This window comes from Adiantum capillus-veneris, chromosome 9, assembly GCF_014529385.1.
Source record: "Adiantum capillus-veneris isolate H3 chromosome 9, ASM1452938v2, whole genome shotgun sequence".
Taxonomy (NCBI): domain Eukaryota; kingdom Viridiplantae; phylum Streptophyta; class Polypodiopsida; order Polypodiales; family Pteridaceae; genus Adiantum; species Adiantum capillus-veneris.
The window spans coordinates 148,997,977-149,021,944 of record NC_140939.1 but is presented as its reverse complement, the minus strand read 5'-3'; the positions used below and the strand labels follow the sequence as shown (position 1 = coordinate 149,021,944).

The following is a 23,968-nucleotide window of genomic DNA, read 5'->3' as shown; positions in this document are numbered from 1 at the left end:
TTATGGCCTTCTTGATGAGAGACACACTCTCCAATCAAGGCTTTATTCCCTCGCACACACACATGGGCACCTCGACTACACAACCCCCATGCACCATCGCACACTGCAGCAACAACAAGGGCTTCGTTCTTCACAACTGAAAAGCCCACCTCACTCACGACCCCAAGCTGATAAAAATTCATTTTTCCTTCATATTTTTTTAGCACTTACTCACTCATTGAAGTCTCCACACTTCTATATAATAATACATCTAAAGAGGAACCGGACACAGAATGACAATATGTTTATGATTTTCTTCACTTGGGAAGTTTTCCATATGACTGGTCCAAAATGAGAAGAAGGCGCTCATCATAAAAAGTTTGAAATTTATCATCATTGTTGGAGCACTTTACAGACTAGGCATTGATGGTGTGCTTCACATATGTGTGCCAATGAAAGGACGAATGTAAGTTATTACCGAATCTTACAATGCAGGGGGACACTTCTCAACTGACATTACATATAAGAAAATCCTCCAAGAAAGCCTTTGGTGGCAAACAATGATGGTTGATCCCAGAGCCTTTTGTAAAACTGGTGATATCTTCCAAAGGATGGGAAGGCCAACAGCTGCTGATATGACACCACTAACTCTAGTACATCTGCTAGGAATCTTCCATGAAATGGGGTCTGGATTTTATGGGGCCATTTAAGAAGATTACTCCAAGGAAGAATAAGTATATCATTAATGCCACACATTATGTAGCAAGTGGGTTGAAGCCAAGGCCTTACCATATCATACAACCAGACCAACAAATGTATTTTTATATGAAAACATCATATGCGTACATGGATGTCTAATCAAAATTGTCTCATATCAGGGAATACATTTTATTGATGAAATTATTCAAATACTAACTAAGATCTTTTCAGTTAAGCACATAAAGTCTACATCCTATTATCCTAGATGTAATGATTAGGTGAAAAGCAACAATAAAACTATTGAGATCATTCTCACAAAAATAGTTCAGAAGGAACCACACCAGTGGGATACCAATCTTCAGACAATGTTATGGGCTTATCGAACTGCCTACAAGGTTACCACTAGCATGACAACTTTCAGAATGGTGTATGGAACAAAGGCGATAGTTCCCATAGAGTTTTCAATCCCTAGTCTGAGATTGGCTGTGAAACATGGAATGGACTCTAAACAAAATTTGAAGAGTAGGTTAGATGAGTTATTGAAGATGGATGAGATCGTATAGAGGGCAATGTTGGAATAGGAAGTTGTCCAATATAGAAGAAAGTACTAGCACGACAATAAGATCAAGGTCAAGGAGTTCAAGAAGGGTGGCCTAATACTATTATATCAACCAAAACTGGGACTGAAGAAACCAACCCTAAAAAAAGCTTGGTCTAGACCATATGAAGTGGATTGGGTATTCTCCAATGGCACAGTCAGACTAAGGGATTTGTTGGGACTACTACTGCCAGAGTTTACAATGGGGCCAAAATCAAGTTGTATTATGCCAAATCAGATGGAATCCCAGGGGAACCAGTACCAAACACACAGCCACATTCAGAAGACGAACCTTTCGACCTATTCTACATCCGACCAATTCACAAGATGTGCCAAACATTCACAAAGCCTGCCAAGAATTTCAGTATAACTATGAATCAGCACAACCAGCACCAATAAAGTCTGACAACCCTAACGGTTATAACAATCATTAGATTAGCATAGAATCTGCTAGGTGCTAAGTAGGAGGCTCAACAAATGCATGCGTGACATGTGGCCAAAGGTGGTCCAATGATAATTTAGTGGACTTAATTAATTGATTTAGCATTTATCAAGCCCTCTCTCTCAAAGGGGAAAGGGGGACACTTGTCCCAAGGCTACCATTGTTGCTTGGTATGACTCTTGCTTGTGATTAGCTAGGCCTGAGCGGTTAAATGAGATTCAAGCATGAGCTACAAGGGGGGGTCGACCAAAGCAAGTAGGGGGCCTACTTGAGGGGTATACTCTCCCACACACACTCACACACACTCCCATTGTGTGAAGTGCAAAGTGCAAGAGCTCCCTCTCCTTCTCCAAGCAAGTAGAGAGGTTGAGAGCCCACACCAACACTCTTGGCTATGGAATGCAAATCCAACCAAGAGCCATGCTTCCATCTTCATTACTATGCTATTATGAATGCTAGCAAGAAGAGTGATGATAAGTGAGGAACTCGTTCTATATGCCCATAACGCACAAGGCAACTCTGAGTCCCAAGTTTTGGCATGTGTTAAAGTCATTTTTGTCAGAATCTTCACCAATTCTCCATTAAACCTCTCATTAAGTCCATTGCACTACGGATAATAAGGGGTGATGTATTTATGCTCTATGCCAAGCTTCTTGCATAAGAAACCGAACATTTCACCTCTAAACCCTGGCCCTCTGTCAGACAGTAACTCCAATGGCACCCCGAACTTGCAGCATATGTGCTCATACACTAGTAATTTGTTTGACAGCCTTGGCCTCTTCCCAACCTGATAAATAATCCACCGCTGTCAAAATATACACATTCCTCTTACTTGTAGTGGGTAATGGCCCAATAGCATCGAGGCCCCATTTTTCAAACACCTCATTAGCTAGGATTGTCTTCCGCAGCTCGGGTTTAAGAACCCTTTTTCCCATCTTTTGACAAGCTAAGCAAGATTTACACCAGTGATTGACATCCGCTGAATACTAGGCCAAACATAGCCTTCTTGCAAGATCTTGTGAAGCATAATCTTCATAGCAAAATAACCTCCGCAAGACCCTTCATGGTTTTCTTCTAAAATTTTGTAAATCTCCTCTTTCCAAGGCACATGACACAACACCAGATCACTTCCTTTCATGTAAAGCATATCACCAATCATTTTGTACTTTCTTGCTCTTCTCATAAAAGCATACTTTTTAGATGAAGGAAAATCTTCAGGCAAGAGACCGGTCAATAAGAAATCCACCTCTTTTGACAGCACCTCTCTTCCATGATACAAAGGGGCATCCGCTTTCAACACAAACACACAAGTAATCATTGCTTGCGCGGCCTCATGCACTTCTTCATTTTGAGTCCTTTCGACATGCTGCAAGCTCCATGCCTCAAACTTTTTGAGTAACGATTTCACTTTGAAGCATAGATTCTTCAGTCTAGGATTCTTATTCTTCCATATTCCCATTACCTGCTTTACCACTAACACACATCACCTCTGATTTTCAAACGTTTGATTCCCAATTGTAGACAAATGTTTAACCCGCCTTCAAGCTGAGCCATATACTCCACTTCATTATTACTCTTTGCATTGAGTTTTAACCCTTGCTTCCTCACAAGATTTCCCTGCGCATCATAAATAACAACCCCACCAGAAGTAGCATCATGACTTCTTCGATAAGAGCCATCAAAATGTAGCAGTGAAGCATTTGATATAGCAAGGGTTTCCACTTTTTCCTTTGGACCACCTCCTCTTTAACCAAAATAGGAGTCTCTTTATAAGTGAGTAAGTCTGCCAAAGTAGCCCGAGTACTCTCTTCCACTAGAAAAGTGAATTGGACCTCTTGCAGCTCAATAACCCATTTCATCACTGCCTTTGATATATTTGAGTTATTGAACAATTGAGGAAATGAAAAACTAGTGAGAAAGGTGAACGGTTTCTGCAACAAGTAATGTCTAAACCGTCTACACACATAGACCATGCTAATCATCACCAATTCAACCTCTGAGTACTCTCTTTCATGAGGAGTTTTCACCCTTCTAGCATAATAAACAGGATTCATATACTGAGACTCTTTCCCTCTTTGCAACAACATAGCTCCGATAGCATCTTCTCCAACTGACGGGTTAACATAAAACTCCTTCTCCCAATCAGGGGCTTGCATAACAGGTAAGGTGCTCAATACTTCTTTAACTTTGTCAAAAACATCCTCACAGACATGTCCACTCAAAAGGATCATTTTTTACCATTTGTTGCAAAGGATACAACAGCTGTGACGCCAACGGTATGAAACGAGATAGATATTTGACCTTCTAAATGAATGTAGCCAATTGCCTCGTATCTTTTGGGGATGACAGCAATAGCAAAGCTTCTACCTTCCCCGGATCTGCTTCAATCCCATTTTCAGAGATCATATGCCCAAGAAGCTTCACCCTTGGCTGTGCCAAATGACATTTTTTAGGGTTTAACTGACTCCTGCATTCATCATACCTTGCAAAAGTCATATCAAGCTTTTGAACATGCTCCTTGTGTGAGCTGTACACACAAAAATCATCTATGAACCCTTTGACAAACTTCCCAAGGAATGGGGTAAGAACCCAATCTACCTTTCTCTCAAAATCCCCAGGCCCGTTTGTCAACCCAAAGGGAAGGCAACAAAAGTAAAAACAACCCCATGGAGTGATAAAGGTAGTCTTCTTCTGATCTTCAGGAGCAAGGATAAGCTAAAAGTATCCTGAATAACCATCACAGACGCTATACCTTTCAAAACCAGCCAATGTATCCAAGAGTTGATCAATGAAAGGCAATGCGTAAGGATCCTTCTTGGTCACTACATCTAACGGCTTATAATCAACACAAACTCTCCAACGCCCATCCTTCTTGGGTGTGACCACTACAGGGCTAACCCACTCAGCATTATCTACTGGAACAATAAACCCTGCATTCAAAAGCTTATCCACTTCTTCTATTAAAGCATTTATTTGCTCCTTACCCATTCTTCTTAGTTTTTGTCTCATTGGCTTTGCTCCTTCTATCAACTCAATCTTCACTAGGTCCCCAACAAAACCCCTTATTTCTTGATATGATGTAATGAAAAGATTCGGAAACTTATCCAACATCATCAGGTATTTTGCCCTTTCTTTTTGTGACAAATCTGTACTTAGCATACTTTGAACAAGTCCTTTCTTCACTGATAGCTCCTGCTTGGGCTGCATTAACTCTTCAAGCTGCTCCAATCGACTTGATGCATTTATATCCTCTGAAATTTGCAGCACTTCACCATCTTCTTTCTCCTCTTAATTTAGTAACAAAAAAGACACCTCACCCTCGTCACTGGAACTTGAAGTAGCGCTGCTATCTGAATCCTCTGAACTTCTTTCAGATTCATCGTCTTCAGAAACCTCTTTTGATACCAGAGGCTTTTTGGTAATCATATCAAACATCCTCTTCTCTCCCTTTTTGCTATACACAGTGATTGTGCCCTTGCCCCAATCTTGTACAGCACCAACAACTCTTAACCAAGGTCGTCCCAATATGAGAGGAAAAGCTCCCAAACCTGTCGGCATAACGTGAAAGTTCACCATAACTTTCACATTAAAAACATCAATCTCCAAACCTTTGACTAGTCCCAAACACTTAACTTTGGCATGGTTTGCTGGTCGAATCTTGAACCCAGAGCTTCTGGACATGATCAAGCCAAGTCTCTCGACACATGACTGTGTGATCACACAAACTTGCGCACCTCCATCAATGTAGGCCTCTCCCATGCCCACACCTTTGTGCCAAGTGTTCACCACAGGACAGATGTCGGGTAACTCCTCCAGAGACAACACTCTGACATGACCACTCTTTGGCTCTTTTTCAATAGGATTCACTAACGACTTCCACTGCCTCTTAAATTTGGGTACCATGTTCATCAACTGTCCAAAAGTACAATTTACTTTCCTCCCAATCAGATCCTCCTTGAGACTATAAGCTATCTGACCTTCTCCCAATGGCAAATCCACTACTTCAAACTTCCTGCGAGGTCTCCTTTTCTTCTTGGTCTTTGCATCTTCACCCTCTTTCTCCTTTCCTTTCTTCTTGCTAGGGCCAGCACTATTTGGTGCCCTTTCCCGCTTCCCCAATGGCATCATATTTGCCTCTTTATTCTCAACTTGCACAATACCCACGTGACCACCTGATGTTGAAGCTTGATTCTCTTGTTCAACACCACGATCCTCTCGTATATCCAAGGCATAATCATTAGACCTGTCACAAACCTGCTGGGGAAGTGGGTACATAACACCTCCCATCCTCTTTGGCTTTGTACAATGAGTGCTGATATGTCTCAGTTCACCACAATTATAACAAGTAGGGATAAACCTTCTTGCTGGCTGAGGAGCACCTTGTCCATGACCCGCATTGGCATTAGGTTGAGCTTCATATGTCTGGGCCACCCCTCTACCACCGCCACGACCACGACCACCTCCAAGGACATTGAGCCGTAACTCCTGCATCATGGTCATCATGTCTTGCATATTATGCTACAATTGCTCAGTGTCTGCGGCCCTTTGCATAGGTTGAACTCCAGCCTCTACCTGGACCTCCTCATTTTGGCCACCATTAACCTATCCATGGACCACTCTCCCATACTCGTTAAGTTTTTGAGCTTTCCACTCTTTCCCCCTGGCAATTACAACTGCTTCGTCAAAAGTGGTAGGCCGCTTCAACTCAACTTTAAACTTCAAACTCTCCTTCAAGGTTGCCACAAAACGGTCCTTTTTAACATGGCGAGAGGGGTTTCATTTCCCAATGCTCGGGCCCATTTATCCCAAAGGCGGGTAAAATGCATGACAAGATCATCCACACTCTGATTAGTGTAGCCCAAAATCTCATGCCAAACTTCATCAGGTCTTTGACATTCCTGTATTGTGCCAAAAATGCCAGCTTCACATGATTATAGTCCAACACAATCCCTGACGTTTGTGCCTGTGCCGCCTCTCCATAATTTTGTAGCCAAGCTTTTGCTTCATCCTGTAAACTGTATTGTAGCAGCCGTAACAGTATAGTCAGATCCTATATGCCCCGAATCAAGCAAGTAACTTCCAATTTCTCAATAAAAGAGTGCGCATTTTCACTAGGCAATGCATGAAACTTAGGAAACTCGTCTACCATGTTTGATTGCCACACAAACACTTACATGTGACGTCGAAACTGCGATGGATCGCTCTAGTACCTAATCTACCTCACACTCGGTAACCCGGCCCCCAGTGCTTGGCTTCAAACAACCTCACGACCCTCACAAAGACTGCAATCCAATTAAACGACCGCCTCACTTGCTGTCCACAAATAGCACATACATAGGCAGTTGTCCATAAGGACCCACATCCCATTTACATTTTCTGTCTGCATGGTATACGAATTTCGTAAAAATTAGAGCACGCGAGGATTTCTCCTCTGTGGGGCACCAAAACGATGTTAGCGTGCAAACGACAAGGAAAACAAGTGCCTCTATAGCTCTACACGAGTCACACCATTGGAAAGAAACCCTGTATGATGGTAGAATACACCAAAGTCGAACACCTATGAAGATGGGTGAGAAACAGCTCTAACTCAAACCATGGCTAAAATTTCAGAAAACTGAGACCATAAAGATGAAGCTTGTGTTGTGAGGATCTCCGTAAAGCATCCATACGCTTGATTCTGATAACCGACAAGAGAGTTACAAGCTTTTGAAGATGGAAGGTCTCTCAAAAGCTCCAAAAAAACAAGTCTTTGTAAGCAAACAAGGCGAGGATTCACAAGGGCCTGCAAGAATGAAGATAGATAGAGGCAGTAAGGCATAGGTTGTTGAGTGGGAGTTTATGTGATAGATAGAGGCAGTAAGGCATAGGTTGTTGAGTGATCACTCCAATAGCAGAAGTTTGTTCCTGTGATCATTCCTTGCAAAGTTGGTGATGTCCAAATGTGGTCTAATTTGGAGTTATAGATAGTTGTGTTTTGTGTGATGTGTTGGGTGAAGTTATGTTGTTGCAAGAATGAAGATAGGTGATTATATTGTTTATTATCTGAAGATGTGTCGATGTTGAAGTCACCAAAGAACAATAAAGGATGTGTGATTTTTTGTTTTGTAATTATGTTTGATAAGATTTGTAAGAAGCTTTTAAATGGTGTGTTTGGTTTTCGATACAATGAAGCTATCGTGAATGTTTGTGCTTTTATTTGTAGTGTTGCAATAACTACTTCGACATTGTTGGTAGTAATTACTTCACTCGATAAAAGGTGAACTATGCTCCTATAGAAGATAGATACCCCAACCGATCTCGATGATTGTATATGTTCAAAATTGTGAAATAATGTGGAGTTAGTTGATTTTAACCTTATTTCTTGTAGACAAATGACATGGGAAGATGTAAAAATTTGGTCATTTAAAAGTTGTTTATAGTGAGTATTAAAGTTGTTTACGTTAAGTGATTGGATTACAAAATGGTCTAATGCAAAGGCAAAGAGGTTCAGTTGTAATGGGATCCATTGTGCTTGTGTTTGTAGTCTATTTATTTCCTTTAACACATGCTAGTGTACTTGAATATGTTGTGATTTTATTTTTTCTAGCAAGTATAGGTTGTTTGGGTCCTTAACACGTGAGAGGGCAGTGTATGTTAGGTCATGTGCTCTGATGTTTTGAGGGTTAAATGCAAGTGTGTGCAATGTAAGGCCTTGTGCTCTATGGATTGTACGTGCAGCTGCTGGCTGAATTGGAAATTGAGTTCTTGTGATAGAATTCAGAGAGTTTTTCCCTATTTGGAACTCACGTGAGATCATTTCAATTGGTGTCCAATGTTTTGGTGTTGATATGGTGAACAAGGTACTATGTTCATATCGTTTTCGTTGACCTATTTTAGGATTTCTAAACTCTATCCATAAGAGAGGACCTTGGGATGTTAGTGTATGGGCTTTGTAAATTCCATCAGCTCCATTGACTAAACCATCAAGAATGTCTATGTTGCCAGCACACAACTCAACTATAATGCCAGGTTTAAGATGTAGTGTAAGTGAAGCCCCGTAGTTAGCTTTGAGTCAATGGGTATAGCTATTGTTTTATTGCAAGACTTGTGTCGTTTGTCAATGGCAAGGAATGTTTTTGGATGGCCAAGAGCTTTCTCAAAGACTTCTTTGTTGTGTTTATCTTTGTCTTTGTTTGAGTAAAAGAGATGTGAGATAGATACATTTGTAGGTACAGATTTGAAGTACGAGTTGTTCAAGTAGTCTATGTCTAAGTTTGTTTGTATACCTATTCTAATTCGATTTAGAATTTGTATGAAGTTTGGATCGTCTTGCCGCATAGTTGTTTTAAGCTCATAACATTTTGGGTGTGTGTGCCAGTATGAAGGTGATACTGTTTCCAATAAGTCTAGTTTGCGAGTAAAAATCCAACTATCTTTGACAGGACTTGATTGGCAAAGGTCACCACATAGTATAACATCCAAGCCCCCAAAAGGTTTATTGTGCACTCTTTTAATTGCTCGGAGTCGTGAGTCTGCTAGTTTGAAGATTTTGTTTCCTATTAAGGAGACCTCGTCAAACACGACTAGTTTAAGATCTTGGTAAAGTATAGAGAGTGCATTTAGTTTATCCGGATGAAGGCTTATGTTTGTAGAAGTGATCAACGGTAAAAGTAATGCATAGTGGATGGTTGTGCCTCCAATGTTAAAAGCAGCTTTTCCTGTGTAGGCCATTAAGAGTACTTTTGGTGTTTCAGGTGAGGAGTTGGCGCGGTAGTTGTAATATCTTAGCAATCCTTGTACTAGTAGTAATAGTGTAAATGTTTTTTCTGTGCCTGCACCACCTGTGAGAAACAAATGAATTGAAGTGTTTGGCTCTACCCTTTTCCTTAGCATGATGTCATCAAAGATTAGGCGTTGCTCTGAGTTTAGTTTACTCACTGCAAGATAGTAATCTGCATTTGACATTGTGAGAGTTTTAGTTGCAGGTAGAGAGAATGGCTTTTGTGTTTTTGGATGCATATGTAAATCAGTTGAAATATCGATGAGATTGTGATTGCAAGAGGAGGTAGATGTGGTAATATTTGAAGTACTATTGGTATGGATCTTTGTTGTGTTGTAGACTGTAATTGCTTTGTTGTATTTTTCTTCATTGTTAGTAATGAGGTATTTGTGCGTTGAATATACATTTTCCCAAGTTCCTAAGTTGTGCAAATGTTGGTTCTCATCTATTATCCAAGGAAGAAATAAAAGGCATTGTTCTCTATAGAAGGCATCTGGGTTTTTGACAATGCTGTAGTGTATATATCGTATGATCTTGGCTTTCTTAAGCGGTCTATATTGGTTGCCTATTTGTTTGTATAATGAAGCAAAATCTGCAAGAGAAATATTTGCAAGTGAGCTAGGTCGTTTTGCGTATTTGTCAATTATGGAGTCAAAGAATATTGATGTACTATTTGGATCAAGTGTTTGGAGAACGGCCTTTCGTTTTAGTAATAATGTTCGTTCAGTTGTTGTGTTTGTATTAATGAAAGTGAAGTCACGTGTATTGCTATGTAGTGGTAATGAGAGTGCAATATAGACAGCTTGTTGGGCGCTTACTTGTTTTGTATTGAGAATTGCGTTGCCAACTCTTCGCAGACGTTCGATGGTGTTTGAATTGTTTTGCACACAGAAATCTAGTTCACTCTTTATGGCTTGGATTAGAGTGTTGTCAAACTTAGTCATGTATGAAGTACAATAACTAGCTGCACCATGTGCATTGAGTATAAATTGTATGTCAGTGTTGGCATCCCATAGTGTACCTAGTGTTGGGTTGAAATTATTTGTGTAAACATTTTTTGGCTCACATTGCAGGAAAATTGTAGGTTCACTTATGTTTGTGCGTAATGAGTATATATATGATTCAAGGGATATTGATAGAGTTTTTAACCATGAGTCAAATGTAACAGTGCATTCAGGTTGAAGTTCAAGAAGGCTTTCTTTGACAGCGCGAAGTGATAGTTTGTGAAGTTTACTATTTTGCATGTTAGAATCGAGTGGTCTAAGAATCATGGTGTAAGGCATTGGAAATCTAGGGAAGCCAAAACGACACGTCTTCCCTTTTTTTTGACACATTTTTCGATGTTTGTGGGTATATACATCACGTAGGCTCTCAGAAAGAAGTGTTTTGTTTGTGCTAATGTACTTATCAATGAAAGTGATTATGGTGTCATCGGGAGCATTTTCAAGTATTGGAGCATCTTTTATCCAAATCAACCCGTGATTGTGCTGACTACCCCTACTTTGAAACTCTGTGACAAAGAAGTAATCCAACAAATTTCCTAAAATTGAGTCGTCGTGTTTCAACAGTCTTTTAAGAGCTTTGAATCTATGAAGGTAGTATCGTGCAGTAGTGACTGGATTTGAGCGAATAGGCGTTTTTGGTAAGAGTTGTTGGTTTCGTTGGCTTCTTTAGGTAGTGGAACTATTTTGTGTAAAGCGTGGAGCAACGTATCCCAACGTCTCTATGCTGCTGAGACCGTGACAAAGAAGGTTGGAGGACCTAATTGTCTTATCATTTCAAAAACATTTTTTTAAAGTTTGTCTTTGTAGTCTGGGAAGGAACGCAAGCTTTCAAAATCTCTATAACCAATTCGAGAAGCTAAGATGCGTTCAATGTTGGTATCCTCATGAACATCACTTGCTTGTAAGGGTAGACCTTGAAATTTTCCTTTGCGTAACCGAATCCAAATTGATGACAATACTTTTTGAGTCATAATTTTAACAGCTTTGAAAAACAAGTTTTCAATATTTAGTGAAAAGCGCCTATCTTTATGCATAAGCTCCCATTTTACTATGGTCTGGTAATGTGTTTTAAACTGGTGATATCTTCTAGGTTCGCCATAAAATAGGGTTGGAAAGCTAAGCTCTTCACAAAATTCGTCCTTAAATAATCCCAATGGATGGTTTCCTTCACTTGGTGCAACGTATGTAATTTTGTCATTGTAGTCAACAACTTGTTGAGGAGTATCTATACCATGTAGCATAACGTCAGAGTAAATCTCGTCATCATCGTCAAGGTTTAGGTTGATTGGAGCTTCTAGTGACATATTTGAGTTTTTTTTACTTTGTGCCAAATGATCCAAGCAGAACTTATTCAAAGTAACATTTTCTTGCTTGTATAAAGAAGTAGTCAGTAGATCTTGTGTAGCCCTCATAGTTACTAATGGTCTAACCATGTTACTTAAATAACAATGCTTGTACTCTAATTTTCTCTTAATTCCAATTAAAATAGACGCTTCTTCGTGCACAAAACGTGGCAGCACTTTGTGGGTTTCAGAGATGTTTGCAAGGACATTCACAACGCTTCTGCGAATTCCATATTGTCCATTGAAAGTAAGTTCTCTTATCTTAGCAAATGGAATACGTGTGGATACTAAGTGTGCTTCTACATTATTTAAAACTGCAACATTTGGCAAAGGTGTATTAAAACCCATTGTGTTGAGTATTGACAAAGAGAGAGAGAAGGCAGATTTGGCAGATCCTTCGCAACTTGTGCATACCTTTTCTAGGTTTGTGTCTTCTTGGGGTATGGCTCGTTGACATGGTAAAATATTTCTTTTGATACATGTTAATTGTGATCTAAACATTAAGCAACCACAAGATTTGCTTGGAGTAGTGGGCTTATCATTTATTGCTTTTATGAAGGTGGAAATGGCTTTGTTTTTGTTTTTGTTTTTGTGGATGGTTGTGGCTTGGTTACGTCTAAGTGTTTGAATGTCTTCCGGAAGGTTTTTCACTATGCGTTTTGCTTTACAAAGAATTGACGTCAATGTGAAAGGTGTTGAAGGGTGAGCTTCCATGAATTTTTTAGCAATAATGGTAAAGTTGTCATGTGGGTGTTTGAGTATGATGTTGAGGAGATGTTGTGTCATTGTGTCAGTCCAAGAGAGACGCTTACTCTTGCCTTGGTTTGGAGGAAGTATTGGAAGAAACATGAAACCATGTGTTGATGAGATAACTCCAAGATTGTTTCCAGTAACACTATGGTCATCATTACCAACAAAACAAGAACGTTGATACTCGTTTTGGTCATTGCAAAACACTACAAGGAATTTTCTTTGGAAAGTGAAGGCAAAAACAATTGCTATCTCCATCGTTAGACCCATTGAAGTGTTACATGTCTGCAATAAATCTATAAAACTACTTGAATTGTTTGAAGAGGTTGAGGCAGTGTTTTGTAACAGTGCTTGAGTGTAGGACTTGCAAATTTTTTCATTTTTGAAATTGTCAAACATAGCAAGTGTTAAACTTTCTTTAAACTTAGAGAAGTTTGTACGAGTTTGTAGGATAGCATAAAGCGCTAAAATAATGTCAATATTTTTTGGATTTTTACTTGCAAAAGTCTTTTGCAAAAAAATCTTATAAGGTAGTGAAGTGTCATTTAATGTGTTAGTCATTTGTGTGTGTGTGTGTGTGTGTGTGTGTGTGTGTGAGAGAGAGAGAGAGAGAGAGAGAGAGAGAGAGAGAGAGAGAGAGGGGGGGGGGGGCGGGGAGGGAGAGGAGGTTATGTAACAAAGATAGATATATGTGTGTGTGTGAGAGAGAATCTGTGTGAGAGAGAAATGGTTATCTAATAAGATAGATGTGTGTGTGTGTGTGTGTGTGTGTGAGAGTGAGTGAGTGAGTGAGAGACAGAGAGAGAGAGAGAATGCTAATGCTTGCAAAAAGGTTAGATGTTGGATTATGCAATGTAAATGTGCATGTGTGTGCCTATGCGTGTGTGTGTGTGTGTGTGTGTGTGTGTGTGTGTGAGAGAGAGAGAGAGAGAGAGAGAGAGAGAGAGAGAGAGAGAGAGGGAGGGAGGGAGAGAGAGATGTTGCTAAAAAATAGAAACTTGCGATGAAAATTAGATTGACAGCCACAAATCAATACAAGAACACAAGCATCAGCATAGGTTCAAAGTAAATAATTAGATACAATCACATCAATTTTCTAGAGCCCTTTGCTCGATAAAAGATGTGATATGTCCTGAGACACTAACTTTGAAGCTTCCTATTTTCACAGTAGATGCAAGGGAATCTCATGCGTCGATTGCTGATTCCAAGTAAAGGTCTTTGAAGGTCTTGTCAAAGCAGAGAATTGTATCTACAATGTCACCAAGAATCTTTGCATTGATTACGTTGTCTGCAGTTGTGATTCTTGCCTTTAACTGTGGTACCTTGTTGATTCTACAAGTTTTTGCACAAGATGTGCAATAGATTGTGCTCCCTGCACAATGAATCTTTGAAGAGTTGCATGTAGCGCATTGTTGCACCAAGAGGATGCTATTGATGTTCACAATTCGAAGGCTCCCAGTGACCTATGAGCGGTAAAAGCAACGCATAGAAACATTGGAAACTTAATTCTATTGTCAAACTCGATAATGAAAATAAGAGTCTAAAAGCCCTCAAAAAAGACAATAGGCAAACCTCAGTTCCGTAACCAAGTTCTTTGGTTTGGGATTCAAACACAAATGTAAGTTTTTCACGTAGTCGTGAGCTTTGTGCATGTGTGATGATGGTCATGTCCACAACAAATAGCTTGTTTGAACTACCTTTGAAAGAGCCAACATTTCGAGCAACATACATGCAAACATCATTTGTTTCAAGGTCCTCTAACAGTGACTGTAGCTCTGTCTTTCATTCATTAACAAAAGAGAGCTTCACGACAAATAAGAGCAATCAATACAAGTTCAAGATGATTACTTTGATGCTGTGATAAAGACAAACAAGAAGAATCTTACAATGGCTGTGTCTGAAGATGTTGGACCATCTGCCACAAGGAGATCCCCAATTGCTCGACCAGTACCACAATGATGACAAAGGCTACTGTCGCCAGGGGCATCCGTATTCCTCTTCCATGCAGTGGAGGAGCTTCATCCAATGCTGGTATCGGGACAGAAGCTAAGGATGACTAGGAAAGGTTCAGCCTTAATTACAAATGCAACTGCATCCAAGTAAAGAGAGTATGGTGCAGTTCCCCCATCATTCTTGTTTTTTGGTTTCACTGACAAATGTTCAACCCTAATGAACTCGCCAATAGATAGTTTATTGGAATACTTTTCAATGCATTCTTGCCCAACAACTAATGTGATTGTATGCATGCATTGGACATCAACCATATCTACTTTTAAGAAGCGCCCATATTTTACTTGTTCAGGTGGTACCTTATAAGTACCATATCTATTTAAAATTTTTCCTTCCAAGGCAAACCTAGGGCTGGATTCTGAGATCTCGCTAATATGCAACAAAGGAATAGCGCTAGGTGAATGAGGCACTAAGTTGAGGTTGTGGTCTTCAAGGTCAAGCTGGGTCGATTCGCTATGTGTGCCAGCAAGAGAGAGTTTGCCTTTGTCAGCCTGAGGGTTGGAGAAGCCTGAAAAAGGACATGACTTCACAAATTGTATACAAGGCAGTTAACAAATATTGTTCGCTTTCAGAATTGTAAACAACATACCTTCTTGTGTGAATTTTGGAAGGAGGTCCTTTTTTACCTTGTTTTTTTGTTGTATGCGCTTGAAAACCTTTGGTGGTACTCCTAAAGGGGCGCAAGATGTCGTGGGTAAGATAGCAAGAGTTTTGCAAGGAGTTTGTTGATGTTCATGAGAGGACGAAGGAGATTTCGTATTTTGACATGAATCTGTAAAAGTAGTATTCAGGTGGAAAGACTATGTAGATTCTCGATTTTGAGTTTGTGAAGGAGAGGAAAGCGAGTTTTAGTGAATGAAGTTGAATGTGAAAGTGTAAGTTGACAATTCAGAAGAATGTACCGGACTCCACATCCATGCTGTCATTTGCACTAAAATCTTCACTGCATTCAGGTGTTCTATCATCCCTTGAGACGAAGTTGCTACCATCCATGTTTAAGCCTGTAAACAATGAAGAAAAGACAATTAGATGTTGGTTTCAATCAATTAGCAGTTTGTGGCTTAATCATAATCATTATTATTAATGACAATCAAAGTAGCACATATCAAAGAAATCAAAATAACACATATCAAAGAAATCAAAATAGCACATAGCACACGAAAGCATCAGAAAGGGGGAGGACAGCAACATGAAAGCTTTCCATTGTTGGATGCACACAGGCCAAAGACAAACCAGCAAGATGCGACTCAAGTATTTGGAGGCCATTCTCAACCAAGAGGTGGGTTTCTTTGACATGGATGCTCGCACTGGCACGCTAGTCAATAGCATCGCCAAGGATACAGTGCTGGTGCAAGACGTTGTAAGTGAAAAGGTAACTGACTGCTGTCAGATTTTGTTTTCCATACTTGCCTTTGCTTCCACATTCATCAAATCCTTGTTATCAGGATGCACTTATCCAATGAAGATGAATTGCCAGGTAGAGGATGGTTTGAAGCTCACTGAAGTCAAAGGTGACATTGAGCTACGAAATGTGGTCTTTAGCTATCCTTCCAGGCCACATGTCATCATCTTCAACAATTTCTCTTTATCCATACCTTCCGGAAGAACTATCGCTCTTGTTGGGGGCAGTGGTTCAGGGAGGTCCACAAGAAGGTATTGATTAGTGCTAGACGTGGTACTCTCCATCACAGTCGAGGGTTAGGGGGCACGGCATCTGAGACGTCCATTAACAGTAGTTTCCACAACAGAATTTATAGATGTAGCTGATGGATGTTAGACATCAGCAGTCGTAATGAGATTGATCCTCCTCCAATGACATTGTCACAAGTCACCAAGTGAAATTTTTCCATGCAGCACTGAGAGCACACCAACTCAGCGACCAGAATTACACATGCTGATGTGTCAGAATCTCTCAGCCCAAGCTTTCCATTGCTGGATGCACACAGGACAAAGACAAACCAGCAAGATGTGACTCAAGTATCTGGAGGACATTGTCAAGGCTAGGGACTTGCTACGCGCCGTGTGCGAGCCACAAAGGCTCCTAGCACACAGTCATACAACAGACAAGCTCACAAGGAAGAATGGTGTTTCACTCACCTTCCTGCGTAGTTGCGAATGAAGGATTCTCACGCCGCGAAGAAGAGGGAGACGCCGCTACGCCGCGCTCAACCGCCTCGCCGCCGTCGAGCTGCCGCAACGCTCGATCACACACACACACACTCTCACACACACTCTCTCTCTCTCTCTCTCTCACACACACACACACACACACACACACACACACACACGTACACACACACACACACACACACACAAGGAGATGGTGAAGGAGAAGGTGGAGATGGAGCAAGAACGGCTTCTATTGCACAATGAGAGATTGAGTAAAAATTAGGTTTAGTGGCTTTTATATGAGCTCACCCCATTCACACTTGGGCACCCATACTTAGCCAACTAACTCCTTGAATATTCCAGTTAGAGTGCGCCTGTCATCGGCGATCACCCTTACCCTGTTCCTCTTGGTCCAACAAGCCCGGTACCTGACTCTAAATAATACAACGTTTATAGATCATAGGGTGTCCGTGTGCCGTGAGGGTTAACACGCCCCCCTTTCTGATGTAGATTCCGTCCTCGGAAGCTATCCAGTTGAAGCTCGTTCGTCGAGATGGAAGAGCACTCGACATGGATGTGCGTAGCCTTCTTCAATTACTGCAAAATCAAACAACATTGCCACAGTAATTGCATTCATATACAATTAAAAATCATATGCAATTTTAGACAGAAAAATCGATTGGTAACAAAAATTTAGACAATTTGTCAGCAATAAACATTAAATTGCAATATAATCAAATGCATAAACAGATGTAAAGGTAAAAAATTAAACAAGTCCGAGGTCGCTAATTTAACGGTCAAAAGGCACTAGAGCTCGACTATTAATACCATGGGTAACTTCTCAATTTTCTCTGGTCAATTAAGTTGTTTAATCGCGAGAGCCAAGTATTTGATGTTCGAGGGCTGACTAGAGGCTATACCTAGAAGACCTTGTAGTTAAGCTACGATAAAAGGAATTTCTCATGAAATCATCGCCTCACTGATTACCTTTTCTTTGACCCCCCAAAGTCTTTTCACATTGATTCAATTTTGATGTGTGTGCTTATTTTGTATGCCTTGGGTTTTTTGCTTTTCAAGGAAAAGCGCCCACACTGGGAACCTCTAGGGCTCTAGTACCATAGGCGATACATGTGAGTGAAGTACCAATTTAAGCAGGGATTTCTCTTCCAGCTTAAAATTTTACATTGTGGCACTTTGATTTTTTGTTTGTTCATTTTCAGCATTTTAATTTTGTAACTTTGGGGGGTCATATAACACTGTTACCCTCCCCAGGCTCATCACATTAGTAAACTCCCTTTATAATCCTTAAGCTAAAGGCCAATAGGGTTAAGCCCACTAGAAAGCCCTAGTACATTTCACACAATGCTGCCTAAATCGGATTAAGAACCTAAGTAACCATTGCTTATTAGGAAGGCATTCCCCATGGTATTAAGAGAAGATTTCTAATACCTAGCTTGGTCAAACTAGCTTAGTCGGACTGCTTGATTTTTAAACCTAGACAAGTGATTATGACAAAACATTACATTGAATTAAATGTTTGATACTAAGCAAATGCGCTGAATATTATGCTACCAATCACAATCAAAGCAGACAAACATGGATGCAAAAAGATAAGGGCAATGCTAATGGACATAAAACACCTGTTTGTGTTGATGGTCGCGCTTGATTTGAAGTGTGAACGAGAGAAAGGTTCCATGAAGGTCCAAATCCTATCAATAGCAACACGCTCCTGTACACACTAGGAAACAAAAGGAATACCTCCAGAAGGCACATTAGTGGAAAAAGGTACCAACACTTATTGAACACAACAAAAAACATAAGGAACCCTAACCTAATTATTTGCACTCCCCCTAAAGAGTCAAGGGAGTAGGATATTGTAGAGGTTGGGGGGAAAACCCTAAGGCTAAACCCCTATCCTCGTCGTCGAGATAAACAAAGTCATCATCCATGAGACCATATGTGCCATCCGTGTAGTCATGTAAATTTTCTTCTTCATCATAGGTGCCCATGTTTACTAAGAAGGTCACTAAACGCCTATAGTCATCTTGGTCAAAAGGGTAGGCTTGTGCAATGGGAGAAACGCTCTCTACTAAGTATGGATCAGACGTGGTCAAGAGACGTATCAGCCATTCTAACTCCTCAAAATTCCTCTCACATGCTAGCGTACCTATCAAATCCCATTCACATGCAAGCACTGGAAAGACCATGTGAAACATTTGTGAAAAGTAACGAGGGTACCTCTCACCCAAGGCAGGAGTGGATGACTCTAGCGTACTAGCCATATCTGTACACGCAAATAGATGATGGTTAGAGTGCAAATATTACAAGGGTCGTGTTCTTGTGCATAATTTGTTTTTATTATTTTGTGTTATGGCTCTTGCTCTTTTACTTTTTTATCTTGTTTTTGTGAGTATAAGGCTTTATATATACATTCCCTAAGATTGGAGATTGAGAGGTCAGGGAGGAAGGTTGAGAGGGAAGCAAGTGAATGACGGATGTCAGCAAACACTCCCCCCTTCTTTGGGTAGATCATACCTTTTGGAATGATGTCGTCACCTTTTGAAACCAATTGTTCCAAGTTGTTATGGGTAAAGGCTTTAACCAATAGTTTTCGATCACCCTATGTGTTTCATCTAGTTGCAAGGGTGGTAAGGTACTCTCCCATGATTTTATTTGCAACATCGTTGGAGGTGGTGAATCTACAACGGGAGGTGCAAACTCTTTCTTGCTTTTATGGATATGTACAATGGTAGGTGGAGTTTGTGTCGAAGCTTCTATTTCCGTATAGGAACTACATGAAGAGCAAGAAGCTGCATTTTCTTTTCCTGTTCCTGAGCTAGGTGGAACAAATCGTTCTTTCTTTGGTACCCAAACTAGCTCTGGAGCAGGTGTGTCGCATTCCGTGATTTTTTCCTTTCCACGATTTTCAATTTGTTTTGGAGCCACAGGATTGGGTTTACATGGGCCAGGTGACAGGTAAGAGTACAATTTACGTTTGGGTACCCAGATTTGATCATTTCCTTTATAGTATCCTTGGGCTTTTAATAGTCGTTTAGGAATCCAGCGCCACGTTTTCTTACATTTCTTGGAGCGAGTGGGACGTTTCTTACGAGGCTTCCGTTTTTTAGCATCAACCATGGTTACTAAAGAAGCTTTAGGGACCCACTTGTATGCTTTCTTTGTTATATTAGGATGGTTCTTGTGTGTCTCAAGCTTTCTTTCAACTACATCAGTTGAACATCTAGAGAGTTGGGCTATGGGGACGTATGGTTCAACCTCCTGGACATGCAATGTCTTGGGTTTTATTTCCTTAGGCAATATCTCAGGGACTATGGCTTGAGTGGTAGGGATAAGAGTTGGTTTTTGCGTTGTGACACCCCCAGTCCCCCAATCAATAGTGCATTTGGTGGCTATCATCCACGTGCTTCCTAGGTTTATATTACCCTCCATAGTTCCAGTCGGCATGACCAAAAAGTCTTGAGCTACAATTCCATTGTCATAACTGACAGAAGTGTGCCAGATTCCAAAAATCGTAGTTTTTTTCTTGTTGACACCCTTGACTTGGATAATACTCTCAGATAGAGGTGGCTTCCCTAATTGACACCACATCCCATAGGATAGCAGATTATATTTAGCACCCGTGTCCAATCAGGCGTTATATAGCACTTTTCCATAGGCACTATTTAACTCAATAGGGTATCGTAGAGGTGTGTCAGAGTCCAACCAATCCTCTTCGATTTCCACGTGGAATGCATTTGTGACTCCAAGGTTAGCCTCTCGTTTTTGTCTTATACGTTGTTGTCGCTCCTTAGCCTCAGCTTGAGCTTGTATCTTCTTTAACTCGGTTTTTGCTTTGGCGGCCTTATTTTGAGGAATGGCCCGTAGTTCTTCTTGGCTTAAAGGATCATAATATCTTTTGAATTTACTCCCATTGAGGAATCCAATGGTTTCAACTCCATCAAGAGTTTCCACACGAAGGGTACCTTGTGGGGTAATTTCACATACTCTATATGGTCCTTTACTAGCATATTTCAACTTTTTCTTCTCTTTACGTACTCCATACCTAAGGACTTTATCACCAACTTTGATGTCCTTGTCCTTCACATGGCGATCAAACCACTTCTTTCTCCTATCCTTTTCCACAAGAGCATTTTGCACAGCCAACTGTCTCTCTTCGTCTAGTTTTTCTAAGATATACAAATGCTCGGTTAAGGGGTTACCATTCCATCCTTCTTGCGAAGCTACCCTAAGACTAGGAATGACAAACTCCCAAGGCATAACCGCTTCTTGGCCGTATACCATTTTGAATGGCGTACAATTAATAGCCACTTTATAAGCAGTACGATAAGCCCATAGAGCAGATGTCAACTTCAAATCCCAATCAGTGCTATGAGCTTCTACCGTCTTGGTTAAAATAGAGATTAGAGTCTTGTTGGTGCTCTCGGCTTGTCCATTAGCTTGCGTGTAATAAGCTGTAGACTTATGGTGGGATATCATAAAGGTCGTGGTAAGCTCTCTTATTACCTCATTTATAAAATGGGTACCATTATCACTAACAATTTCAAAAGGGCAACCAAATCTTGTGATAATGTTCTCAAAAAGAAACTTAGCTGTTGTCCTTGCATGAGCTTTTTGTGAAGCCTTAGCTTCAGCCCACTTTGTTACATAGTCCGTAGCAACTAGAATATATCGAGATTGAGTGTTACGAGCTGCGGGACTAATTGGACCTACAAAGTCTAAGCCCCATTTTTCAAATGGTTGGGTTACTTTAATAGGATGTAAGGGCATTCTGTCTTTGCGCTGTGTGGTCTTGTAACGTTGGCACTCATCACACCCTTTTGTAAAAAGTGATGCATCCTTAAATAAAGTTGGCCACCAATAGCATGATTGCAGCACCTTTCTAGCGGTCAGGTCTCCTGAAAAATGTCCTCCTGCTATGCCCATATGTGCTTCTTGCAAGATATACAAATATTCATCCTCGCGGGTACAACGCCTAAGAATATCGTCCTTGCCTAGTCTATACAGAGTTCTGGCAATCAAAAAATAGGGTTCACATTCTTTTACTAGCCTTCGAGCGATATCCTTACGAAGTTCCTTGGGTGGAAAACCATTAACTAAAAAGTTAACAATGTTCTCACTCCATTCAGGCATAGTCTCAACTATGAATAGGGAAGTATCCGGTAATTCATCATCAAGTCCTGTAGGGGCTTCACCATTGGGTATGCGAGACAAATGATCAGCCATGACGTGCCTTTTACCGGGTCTCACTACAATCGTGAAATCAAACTCCAGAAGAATTAACAACCATCGTGTGATTCTTCCTGTGGAGCATGGATTGTTTACCAGATACAACAACGCTTGATGATCCACATAAAATACAAACTTGTTTGCCATAAGGTAGTAGCGAAATTTCTTTACTGCATAAACCATTGCTAAACCTTCTCGCTCTGTAGTGGTGTAGTTCCTTTCAGAATCTTTCAATTGACGGCTTGCAAAGCTAATGGGATAGTCCAATTTATGTTCTCCTGGTTGAGTGAGAACACACCCAATAGCAAAGTTTGATGCATCAATATGCACATGGAAAATGACATCCCAGTTAGGTGTCCTTAAAATCGGAGCACTTGCTAGTGTTTTCTTCAATTGTTCATAGGCCTGGTCACACTCTTCAGTCCATTTAAATTCAATGAGAAGCTTGTACAAAGGACGTGCTATCTCAGCGAAAAATAAAATAAACCGTCGATAATAACTCACGTGTCCCATGAACCGTTGAACTCCCTTGTAATTGGTTGGTGGTGGTAACTCTAGAATCACTTTAATTTTGCTCTCATCGGTTGAGATACCATTCTTAGATACTATATGCCCTAAAATAACTCCATGCTTGACCCAAAATTGGCATTTGAACGGGTTCAATGAGATACGATATAACCTACACTTTTCAAACACCTTCCGCAAACATGATAGATGTTCTTTCCAAGAAGAGTAAACACAAAGGTCGTCTAAGAAATCTTCACAAAACTCTCTCAAATATTCTTTAAAAGCAGTGTTTATTAATCGTTGGAATGAAGGCAGTTTTAGCTTGGTCCTCTAGCGCTATCGTGATTTGGTTGTAGCCTGAGTACCCATCTAGAAAGCTGTAAGCTTCCTTGCCTGCAACTCTTTTGAGTAGATGTTCGGAATATGGTAGGGGGTAATGGTCTCTTCTAGTAGCTGCATTAACTTTTTTGAGGTCCACGCACACCCTGAGTTTCCCATTCTTTTTTGGTACGATAACTATTGGAGACACCCATTCAGAGTGTTCAATAATATATATGAACCCACATTTGATAAGCTTTTCTAGTTCTTCTTGAATGATCATCGTGTAGTTAGGATTCATCGGGTAGGGTCTTTGTTGTACGAGCTTCGCAGTACTAATCATAGGGATTGTATGTTGGACCACAGAAGGTGGAACACCTTTCATATCATGGTATGTCCAAGCGAATATGTCCTTGAATTCCTTGAGAAGCTCTTTGAGGACCGCCTCTTCAACTTCTGTGAGGTCTTGGGCAATAAAAACAGGTTTTGATTCTTCACCAGGGTCGGCTAATTCTATTTCTTTAACTATTGCCGGACCATCATAGATTCCATTGTTCCCATCGATAGGTATTCTTTGGGCTTTTGTGTACACAACCTTTGCTTCCCCTGTGGTGTAAGATTTGAAATGTTATGGTGCAGGATGCAAGTCTGTGGATTCTGGTTGTGCTTTGGTCTGTGCTTCTATTTCTGCTTTCTTGTGTTGTTGAGCTAACTCTTGGTTTTGACGCCTCCTTGCAGTGCGGCTCAACTTTGGCTTGTCTATGATCTCTAATTGGGCTATGTCATGGGGTCGTGGTCTACACCACATAACATTTTGGAGATATTCACCCCAATCGTCTACCAATTTTCGATGAGCATCACATGCTCCTATATAACTGAGCCATTCTGCTGAGGATCTCTTCTTTTTTATCCTAGCACATACATTGGCTCGATATCGACGCCTCTTAAAGTTTTTGTTTTTCTTATCTGAGACCTGCTTTTGATTTGCATTTAGATCTGGCTCACTAAAGGAGTCCTCGTTGGTGTCCTCTTCACTCTTGGAGGAGCTATCATCGGTTGATGTGCTCGGTCCTTCCGAATGTTTTGACTCTAAACTTGCTCCACTCTCTAATTCATGAGATTCAGAATCCGTTTCACTCTGGGACTCCGTGTCTGAGTCGTGTCGGTCAAAGTCTTCTATTGAGCTATCGGTGTCACTATCAG

General features: G+C 40.6%; 3 protein-coding genes and 1 pseudogene across 3 annotated transcripts in view; 1 reads left to right on the top strand and 3 right to left on the bottom strand.

Moving 5' to 3' along the window:
• LOC147451354 (uncharacterized) overlaps window positions 1-6,218 on the bottom strand; it is a 97,661-nt gene extending 91,443 nt beyond the window's left edge. The window contains exons 1-6 of the mRNA XM_086520608.1: window positions 5,696-6,218; window positions 5,036-5,203; window positions 4,580-4,969; window positions 3,704-3,903; window positions 3,362-3,649; window positions 2,912-3,180 (exon numbers count right to left, since the gene is read on the bottom strand). Coding sequence (XP_086376734.1) covers window positions 2,912-3,180; window positions 3,362-3,649; window positions 3,704-3,903; window positions 4,580-4,969; window positions 5,036-5,203; window positions 5,696-6,218 — 1,838 coding nt within the window. The remainder of the gene's footprint in view (window positions 1-2,911; window positions 3,181-3,361; window positions 3,650-3,703; window positions 3,904-4,579; window positions 4,970-5,035; window positions 5,204-5,695) is intronic.
• A 2,496-nt stretch (window positions 6,219-8,714) lies between these two features.
• Window positions 8,715-9,662, bottom strand: LOC147451353 (uncharacterized). The gene has a single exon (XM_086520607.1). The coding sequence runs from the start codon at window positions 9,660-9,662 to the stop codon at window positions 8,715-8,717; it is 948 nt and encodes a 315-aa protein (XP_086376733.1).
• A 4,096-nt stretch (window positions 9,663-13,758) lies between these two features.
• LOC147451352 (uncharacterized) lies at window positions 13,759-15,577 on the bottom strand (annotated as a pseudogene).
• Window positions 15,578-15,773: 196 nt separating this feature from the next.
• LOC147451351 (ABC transporter B family member 19-like) lies at window positions 15,774-16,244 on the top strand. Its single transcript, XM_086520910.1, has one exon. It carries the CDS (start codon window positions 15,774-15,776, stop codon window positions 16,242-16,244), a length of 471 nt encoding a protein of 156 aa, XP_086377036.1.
• The last annotated feature ends 7,724 nt before the right edge of the window (window positions 16,245-23,968 follow it).